This window comes from Penaeus japonicus, unplaced genomic scaffold (genome assembly GCF_977035675.1).
Source record: "Penaeus japonicus unplaced genomic scaffold, GWHDUDI00000001_assembly GWHDUDI00000025, whole genome shotgun sequence".
NCBI classification, from domain to species: domain Eukaryota; kingdom Metazoa; phylum Arthropoda; class Malacostraca; order Decapoda; family Penaeidae; genus Penaeus; species Penaeus japonicus.
The window spans coordinates 17,371,465-17,381,464 of record NW_028234427.1 but is presented as its reverse complement, the minus strand read 5'-3'; the positions used below and the strand labels follow the sequence as shown (position 1 = coordinate 17,381,464).

At 41.7% G+C, this 10,000-nt stretch overlaps 1 protein-coding gene across 1 annotated transcript in view; it reads right to left on the bottom strand.

The window, feature by feature from the left end:
* Nucleotides 1–10,000, bottom strand: part of LOC122258073 (expansion) — a 220,172-nt gene that overhangs the window by 49,969 nt on the left and 160,203 nt on the right. The window contains exon 3 of the mRNA XM_086551727.1: nucleotides 2,988–3,120. Coding sequence (XP_086407853.1) covers nucleotides 2,988–3,120 — 133 coding nt within the window. The remainder of the gene's footprint in view (nucleotides 1–2,987; nucleotides 3,121–10,000) is intronic.

Genomic DNA, 10,000 nt, shown 5'->3' with positions numbered 1-10,000 from the left:
TGCGTGTGCGTGTGCGTGTGCGTGTGCGTGTGCGTGTGTGTGTGTGTGTGTGTGTGTGTCAATATGATGCGTCAATGATGCTGGTTAATGAAATGAAAGATAAAGAGGAAGACGATGAAGATGATATTGAGTATGAAGATGACACTGAATATGAAGATTATGATGACGAGAACATGGGTGAGGAAGAGGAATATGATTGCTGATAATAATGATGACTGAGGCATAAAGGTCCAACTAATAAAATAAAAAGGAGGGATAAAAAAATATCAAAGTATTCCACCGTCATCGTTTCTTGGCCACGAAAAAATGAATAGCCAATCTGCCATCTCAATTAAGACAATCATCATTTCAGACAATCATCACTCTACCGAGCCAAAGGTGATGAATGGCCTTGTGCAATCCCAGATGTGATGATGTGATGAAATGGAACGCTTGGGGACGAAATCATTATGGGAAAAAATGAGTGAGGAAAAAAGGTAAATGTTGATACGAGAATGAGAAAGAAAGATAAAGAGAGAGGGAGAGATGGGAGCGAAAGAGAGAGGGGAGGGGGCTAGCTGGGTGAGGGAGGGAGGGAGGGAGGGAGGGAGGGAGAGAGAGAGAGAGAGAGAGAGAGAGAGAGAGAGAGAGAGAGAGAGAGAGAGAATGAGAGAGAGAGAGAGAGAATCAAATCAAATCTTCAAATCTTATATCCTTCTTCACTTACAAATCATACTCAAAAATACACTGGATGTTTCAGTCACCCCAATTTTTTTACAGTTACACCAGAAAGAATTCTCTTCTCATTTTCCTTCCTAAAATAAACACGGTGACTTGGGCGGCCACCTTGACAGCTGTAATTTGTTGCAGTTCTCTTGCAAAGGTCATCAACGACATATCAATCATGCAATTGCCCTCAAGAATAATGCCATGTATTTATGGATTCACCGAGACTTAGAAATGAAATACACTCGGAAAGAAGAAAAAGAGTAGAAAATGAGAAAGATCGTTTCTTGTTAGTCAAGAAAACGGGAATTGCCGTCTTACCGTTCCACAGAAAACGGGATTTGGGGATGCGTTTATTCACACTAATATATATAAAAAGGTTAAATAAATAACGCATTAACGCATGACAAAAGAGTTTAATCCGAGAGTCTAATGCCAGCAAAGAATTGACCATAATAGACAGTGATAATTATCAATGCCATTAGTGATAACTGATACCGTTAACATAGACGTGATAATAACGATAATAACTATAATAAATAATGATAAACTCATTTCTGATTAATCAGAAACAAATAAATATCAAAGATGAACAAATAAAAAACAACTAAATAACAACACGGACATAAGAAAATAAAAATAATGTTCACGACTTGCCAAGTATAAACACGAGGTGACTTGGCACATATTCCCCTCTTGCACTCAAGCTGTGCACCTGAACGAGTAACGGTAAGAAAGAAGGAGTTTGGGGGGGGGGGGGGGATGCAGAGATGTTGCATACCGACGCTACTGCTCCGTCCGCTCCTACGCCCAGTGCGCATTAGATTTAGAAAAGAAAGGGGGGAGAACAGAGAGAGAGAGAGAGAGAGAGAGAGAGAGAGAGAGAGAGAGAGAGAGAGAGAGAGAGAGAGAGAGAGAGAGAGAGAGAGAGAGAGAGAGAAAAGAGAAGACTAAGGGATAGAAAGAGCAAGAAAGAAAAAGAACAAGAGCGAAAAAGAGAGAGACAGATAGTCAGATAGGTTAGGGAAAGAGAGAAAGGGATGAATGAATAAAGATAAGGTTACAAAAATAGGGTTACTAAGGGAAAGAGAACAGGATGGAGACAACAGAGAAAGATTGAAAGAAAAAAAAACAGAGACAGAGAAGAAAGAAAGAAAAAAAAAAAACAGACAGAAAAGCAACAAAAAAAAACAACAACAAACAAATACGTAAGGATAAGTATCAGAAAACTAACGATGATTCTTTTGTGGAATAATCCTCAGGGTAAATGGAAACAAAATATATATATATATCACCTTAAAAGCGGTACGGATGCAATGAAGAAGAATATGAGAAGGAAGAGGGATAGTGAGAAAAAAATAGCAGTAAATTTCAAGATATTTGGTCTCCCCCCCCCCACACACATCCAATCCAAAGGGGGATATAGGAGGGGGGGGGGCAGCGCCTCCAAGGATAACATCCCGTAGACCTTGAGTGCGCCGCGAAACAAGGTAAAATAGGCCCTGCAGCGGGTGTGCTTAGGGGCGATATTTCTTGTGGGACTCCCTTGTAGGATCCTATAGGTCGGGATTCTGTTTGATTTTTATCTGTGGTTGGCGTCCTGCTCGGCCCACTCTGGGGTCCCTTTGGGGAGGGGGGAGATAGGAGGGAGGGAGGGGGTCGCGCTGGGGTCTCCGTGGCGATTGACACATACAGACCTACAGGGGGTCAAACACTCCTTCATGTATATACACTTACATGCACACACCGATATGAGCATACACACGCACACATATACTTACGTAGAAACATATCCACACACACACACACAAACACACACAAACACAAACACAAACAAACAAACACACACACACACACACACACGAGCACATGTGCGGGGTTTCTAAGCGACATCTGGAGACGAGAGTTTCCCTGCAACCGCCATGTGTGCGTGAGAGAGTGTCAACTAACCTAATTTCCGTGGGATCTCAGCTTCATTCATCATTAGAGTTAATTTGCGACTGTAATTATTTATTTTCGGAATTATCTACGTTATTATTAATTTCACTGGGTGTGCACGTAACCGCACGTAAGTACACTTGTGCACAATTTCTGTACACACACAGACAAACACAACCACACTCATACACACACACACACACACACACACACACACACACACACACACACACACACAAACACACACACACACATACACACACACATACACTCACACTCACACATACACACACACACACCCCACCACCACCAAAAAAACAACAACAACACAGACAACAACTCACCTTCAGGAGACTTTCCTTCGTGTAGTAAACATCTTCCTCTTCCTCTTGGTAGTTGTCGACATGAATGTTATCCTGCGAGCGTCCTAAGATCCTGCGTCGGGAAACCATCTCAATTGTGGGAGCGGGGCCACAGCTAGGGGGGGGGGGAGAGAAAGAAAAGGAGAGGTTAGCTGATTGGGATTAACCAAAATAAGCATGATAAAGCAACTAATAACTGTGATAATAATGATGATGATAATAATGATGATAAGAATGAAGTAACATGGTAATAATAATGATAACAATAGAATAAGATTGATAATGATAATAATAGTAATGATATTGATAACAATAACAATAAGGAAAAGAAATAAAATAAGATGATAATGACGATGATGTTAATGAAAAAAAAAACATAACAACAAAAATAACAATAATAAAACAATACCAAAGATAACAACAATGAAAATCATCATTATCAAAGCAAAATAAATCACGCAAAAATACAAGAGCGCGACACAACCACCAAAACAAAAGCAATAACTGTAACAATAAAAGTCATAAGCAAGACCACACACACACATCAACAGAAGAAGAACTATGCGATTTTTATTTTCATTTTTTTTTTTTATCAAGAGCCCGTACAAGGACAAAAGCTAATCAAAGGTCAGGGGAAAAAAGCGAGAAAAAAAAAACAGATGATGGCACTAAAACACATTTCTTCTTGTCCATTATGGTCGAGGAAATACTTAACAAAAACAATCAATACAGAGAGAGAAATACAAAAAGCTGTACCCTACAACCACGACCTTCACTTGGCCTGCCTTGGTCATCGGGGATTGGGACTCATCCTGCACCATATCCTTGTCCTTTTCTTTCGCATTATTGTGTTTTCTTTTTTCCTTTTCTTTTCTTGTTTTGTCTCTATGTGTCTCCGTCTTGTTTATTATATTATCTTATCGTCTTATCGTTCGTATTTTTTAAACTATTTCTCTTTGTTTATTTATGTATTCACTCTCTGAATGTATGTATGCATGAATATCTCTCTCCCTCCCTTTCTCCCCCTTTCCCCGCTCTCCCCCTTCTCTCTCTCTCCCTCTCTCCTTCTACCTCTCTCCCTCTATCTGTGTGTGTGTGTGTGTGTGTGTGTGTGTGTGTGTGTGTGTGTGTGTGTGTGTGTGTGTGTGTGTGTGTGTGTGTGCGTGTGCGTGTGCGTGTGCGTGTGCGTGTGCGTGTGCGTGTGCGTGTGCGTGTGCGTGTGCGTGTGCGTGTGCGTGTGTATGTGCGCGTGCGTCGTCCGCGTGCAAGGGCTAATGGAATCAGCTTTTTGAAAACTGGAAAGCACAAAAACAAACCCAGTGTCAAGAATCCAACGCCATCTCCGAAGACTGCTTGGGCACAACGCCATCACAGTCGAGGTTACTATGTGATCCAGATTGTGAAAAAAGATTGATAAAAACAAGACATATTGACTTACAAGAAAGGGTGGTTGTGGAGTAAAGGGAGGGCATGGGGGGGGGGCTCCCTTAGACACAAGGACAAGTAGCAAAAACTCCAGACCAAGGTCACAACCCCACCCAAATACAATTCTCTCTCTCTCTCTCTCTCTCTCTCTCTCTCTCTCTCTCTCTCTCTCTCTCACACACACACACACTTTCGCCCTTTCTCTCTCTCTCACTTTCGCCTTTTCTCTCTTTCTCTTTTTATTTCTCTCTCTCTCCCTCTCCCTCTCCCTCTCCCTCTCCCTCCCCCTCCTCCTCCCCCTCTATAAAGTAGACGTTATTGGAAAAAAACATAAACTTATTATAATACATGCAGAAAACAACGCTGGTAAGAGAAAAGACCAGTAAAGCAAAACAGACAAACGGAAAGAGACCCATAAACAGAAAATTAGAGACAATAGTACTATAAAAAAACATTAAAAAATAAAATAAATCTCACACACTCAAACAAACCGCAAAAGAAATAACAATAATAATGAAAGACTATAAGAAACCAATGAATTAGAACACCCACTCGTCAGACCAAACAAGACAGACGGGCTCGGCTGCTCGCTCGCTCACTCGCTCACTCACTCACTAGCTCGAACTCAGCTCCACCTACATACATACCTCCACAGCACAACAGCTCGAGAGACCTTGGACTCTATAGAACAGGGTTACGTAAGAGAGCGTATGCCCGAAGCCCACGATAAAAAAGAAGGGGAAAAAAAAGGAGGAGGAAGAGGAGGAGGATGAAAGACGGATAGAGAGAGGAATGAAAAAAAAAGTTTGAAAAAGAGCGAAGACGGATTCGCACAAGACACAAATGTTATATGGCCGACCGCTGATGAGGGGTTACAAGCGGAATATATGTATAAGGCTGTCGTTATCCGCGCTAGTAAGGGGGGTTTGGGGTTGAGGAATGGGATGCTGGCGTGGCCATTTGGAAGTCCTCGATGCCGCGAAGACTATGGGTCTACTATCATTACCATCGTCATTAGAACTATTATATTATAACTAGTTTTACCATTTTCATTCTCATTATCATTGATGTCATCTTCATTGTCTATAGATAATGATATTAATATTATTATTAACACTATTGCCAGTATTATTCCTTATAGTTCTGATGCATTTTCGTATATCTTTGTTAATGGAGTTATTTAGTCTCTTCGTCCATTAACTTGCTTTTACATACATTTATACATTTATGATACATAAAGATTTAAGAAAAAACAACCTTGTAGTCTTCTTAACGATGACAAAAATACAAATAGCAATCGAGGAACTGGACTAAATCTTCGTCCATGCGAGACCAAAGTGATAAAACACAACAGTTCTATATTTTAAGAGAAACACACATACAAAAAATATGTGTTTAAACTGGCATATAAGGACGCCTCGGCACCTGCCTGTCCCCGCCTCGAATCCACCCTTTCTGTGGGTCGTCTCTCCTATTGCCACTTTTTATCTGTCTGTCCTCTTACCCTTCTCTCTTATTCTTTTTTTTCTGATTCGTCTTCCTCTCTCCTTTTTACACACCTTCATTCTTATTATCATTATTACTATTCCTTTTTTTCTTCTCAAACCCCTCCCGCTGCAGTTTCTTTACTTCTTCATTTTCTTTCTCTTCCTCTCCCATCTCCTTTGCCCTTCATCTCCCCCGTCCCCTCCTCTCACCCTCCCCTCCCCTACCCTCTTATATCATATCCTCCCCTCCCCTCATCCTCCCTAAAACAAGGCTGATCAGTTTTTTATTCTTACGTAAGAATCGACACCGAGGAGAGGGGAGATTCAGAAAACGATTTCAGTCTTTGAAATTAACACTACACAGGCATCAACAAGGTATTTGAAACACGTTATCAATACCCACGTAAAGTTAGGTATCCAACAAAGTAAAGTAAAGAATAAGAACGAAGCAAAGACATAAACTTGTAAATAGGAAGTGAAGCTTATAAAAAGAGTTGGTAGGAAGATAAAGTACTGATCTATGTCTTTGTTTTTTTTTGTTTTGAGTACCTACCAAGATCGAAGACTGCCAAGCAAGCAGTCAAGTGGAGTGCGACGATGATGCAAAGAGATGTAACTCATCTTAGGTCAAAAGTCGGTCTCAGTTCAGCTAAGGTCACGTGAGAGAATTTTTCTTTTCCGTATAACGAGTTATTTTAAAATCACTGTTCAAGGTCCATTTCTAATGTTTAGTTTTGTGTTTTTATCAGTATCACTCTGAAAATCACACCACTTCAAAATAGCTTCATGACACCACAATGCTTTCATCTACCCTTGTAAATCACAACCCTATATGTATTAATTCAATAGTTATCATTATTATCATAGCACAATGCAGCCTATAGCACAGTGTATTCCTTCTCCACTGACACTGCACAGGGAGTCACTACGATGGCACGACCAGTAAATAGTACTATATCATTTATCTGTAATGTAAAAACTATAATCATACTCTAGTTTTCTTCCGGTTATTTTTTGTTTGCCTCTACCTTTTCTTTGTCATTTTCCTTCTCTGGGTAAAACCAGTCTCCAAGAGTAATTAATCACGTTAATTAGGGTAATTTTTAACTGTGTTTCGGCACAAAACCATCACCATCACCGCTACCATCATCATCACCATCATCATTAGGCGGTGTCATTAACCATGGTTCCTTTTCCCTTTCCCCCCTAGCCTCATTAAGGTCTTTTCTCTCGCTCATTTACCATGCCAGCGTCACCCTTGTGAACAGCTGACGAGCATGAAAGTGTTGTTTCCCCTTCCCTTTCGGTGAGAGAGAGTGAGAGAGGAAGAAAGGGGGAGGGGAGGGGGAAGGGGGAGGAGGAGAAGGGGGAGGAGGAGGAGGAGGAGGAAGAAGAAGAAGAAGAAGAAGAAGAAGAAGAAGAAGAAGAAGAAGAAGAAGAAGAAGAAGAAGAAGAAGAAGAAGAAGAAGGAGAGGAAGAGAAGGGAGGGGGAGATAAAGAGAAAATACAGGAGTGGTTGACCGCTCTAGTCGGCGAACTTGTCACTCACCAACCAAAACACCCGCACCGGCACGGTCAAGCGCAGCTCCTGAGCTTTGGTCAATATCGCTTTAATCTACGTCTTCGCCAGCTCAATGGCATGCAGTCGTTCTCTTGTTCTGCATGACAATGTCTTCAGCGCGGCGATGGTGTATATCTAATATCGGGGTACGTTTTAGCAACTAAACCCCGTAAGAACTTCGAAAAGCTCTCTCCGCCCGTTACCCACTATGCCTAGAACGTATCCAAGAAAGAATGAACTCCACGCTGCGCAACCGACCAAAACAAAAAGGACACTGCCCTCGAGTCACTTCTTATTCAGAAACACATCTCTCTCTCTCTCTCTCTCTCTCTCTCTCTCTCTCTCACAATCCTAACTCAGGTCACACTCGTCAACCGCCGAATACAAGACTGAAATTCTCTCCGTTTTCCTTCCCATTATGACCTCTCGAAAGCCCGCTCGCGCGCACGCACCGACCGGTTTGACCGAAGCTTGGACGTTTGATAACCGCCCGTAGGATTTCGTTCGTAGCTCCTATGTTTGTTTAAGTCAGCCGAATCAATCTGGGAAGCAAAAGCGGAAGAACGAATGAAAAAATGCTAAAGAAAAAAGAAACACTGTCAACCGAAGACACGGGCATGCGAAAAGAAACGGGAAAGTAAACGAAAATTTATAAAACGCTCGACCCCGGCAGGCCAGACGCCGCGCGCCGTAAGACCTTATCGTCTTTCCCTTTCTTTCTTAATTTCGACTTTATTCATTCTCTATACATTCTCTACCTTTCTGTGCATTACAATATAATCGATGGAACTTTCTATGGGATACGAAAAAGGGGAAATAAAAAAGGACGTGGCAGAGAAAATGGAAGAAGCAAGGAGAGATTTCCCGTGTGTAACAAGCGGGTAAATATTGAGAAAAATAATGAGAATAAGGGTAATAAAAAATACCGACATTGACAATAATAGAAATAAAAGCGAGAAATGCAAGATCTTAATTGAACAGAGGTACGACAAAACTTTTTACAAAAAAAAGAACGCTCCAAAATGAAAACAGTAAACAATATTACTATGACGACTACTAATACTAATACTAATAATAAAATGATAATAATGTTACCACAAATATCAAATATGATACTAAATTCGATAATTAATATAATAAATACGCTTACGGACACGGAGCAGTCGACAACGAAACGAGGAAAGTACTGTCGGTAAATAAGTGTGCTGACGACACACTTTCCGCTAGTAGGCGGGGGTGGGGGGATGGGGAGTAGGGAAGAGGAAAAAGAGAGGGGGGAGAAAGAAGGAGTAGAAAGGAGAGGAAGAGGGAAATAAAGAGGTAGGGAGAGGAAGAGCAAAGGGAATATAAGGGACATTAAAGAGAAATAGAGAGAAGGGGGGAGGCGACAGAGGAAGGGAGGAGGAAAAAAGGTGAGTTAGAAGACGAAATAAGGAAAGTTTGGGGATAAAAAAAAGGAAAGAGGAAAATAGAGTGAAGGAACAAGTGGTAAGAGGGAGCTGAGGGAGAGGAAAAGTTAGAAGGAGCGAAGGAAGAGAAAGAAAGAGTCAAGAACAAATAGATTAAACAAAATAAAGTGAGAAGGGGGGGAAAGAAGAAAGCGAGGGGAAAAAGAGGAAAGCTAAGGAAAAAAAGAGGAAACGAAGAGGAAAGAGGGGGAAGAGGATGTCAATCGGGACTTTCTCATCTCCGGCCGTGACTCCCAACAGCCAAACATATGGTTCACAAGGCCAGCTGAGCGTAACCAGCTGTCGCCACTCTCTGGTAAAACGGGAATATTGCTTCTCAGAGGTGGCCTTCTTGGGGGAGGGGGGGCGGGGGTAGAGGGTAGACAAGGTTGTCATTTTGAGTCTGTTTGTCTAGATCTTTCTCTCCCTCTGCTCCTGTTTTGTTTTTTTTGTTTTTTTGTTTTTCTGTTTTCTTTTTTTTTTCCTCTTTCTCTCTATCTTCTCCATCTGCCTCTCCTTGTCATCTCCTCCCTTTCCCAGTCCCACTCCCACTCCCTCTCCCACTCCCACCCCCTTTCCCTCTCCCTCTCCTTCTCCCTCTCCCTCTCTCTCTCCCACTCCTTCTCTCTCGTTCTTACTATCATCATTCTTTCACACTCTCTCTCTCTCATAAAAGAAAAGCAAGGGACAGGAAGGAAGGAACAACGTAATTAGGTGAGCGCTGCTGAAGGGACGGATAACAGGAAACAAATCGAAAATCAGGAAGTCTGTGTAACCACACCTACCGAGCTACTCCCACACGCTTTAATTGTTGTTGTTTTTTGGCAAATAAAACAAAAGGAAGACAGAAGAGGGAGTGACTGAGACATAAGAATAGAGGTAGATCAGATATAGAGGGAGAGTGAGGCGCAGAAAGAGAGAGAGAGAGGGGGCGGGGGGGAGATAGATAGATAGAGAGAGAGAGAGAGAGAACGGAGCCCAGCAGAAAATTAGGTGAAAACAAATAATGGAAAATGTCAGATCTGGAGAACAAATAGGACAAAAGAACAATAGAAGTAAGAACAAAGAACAGCA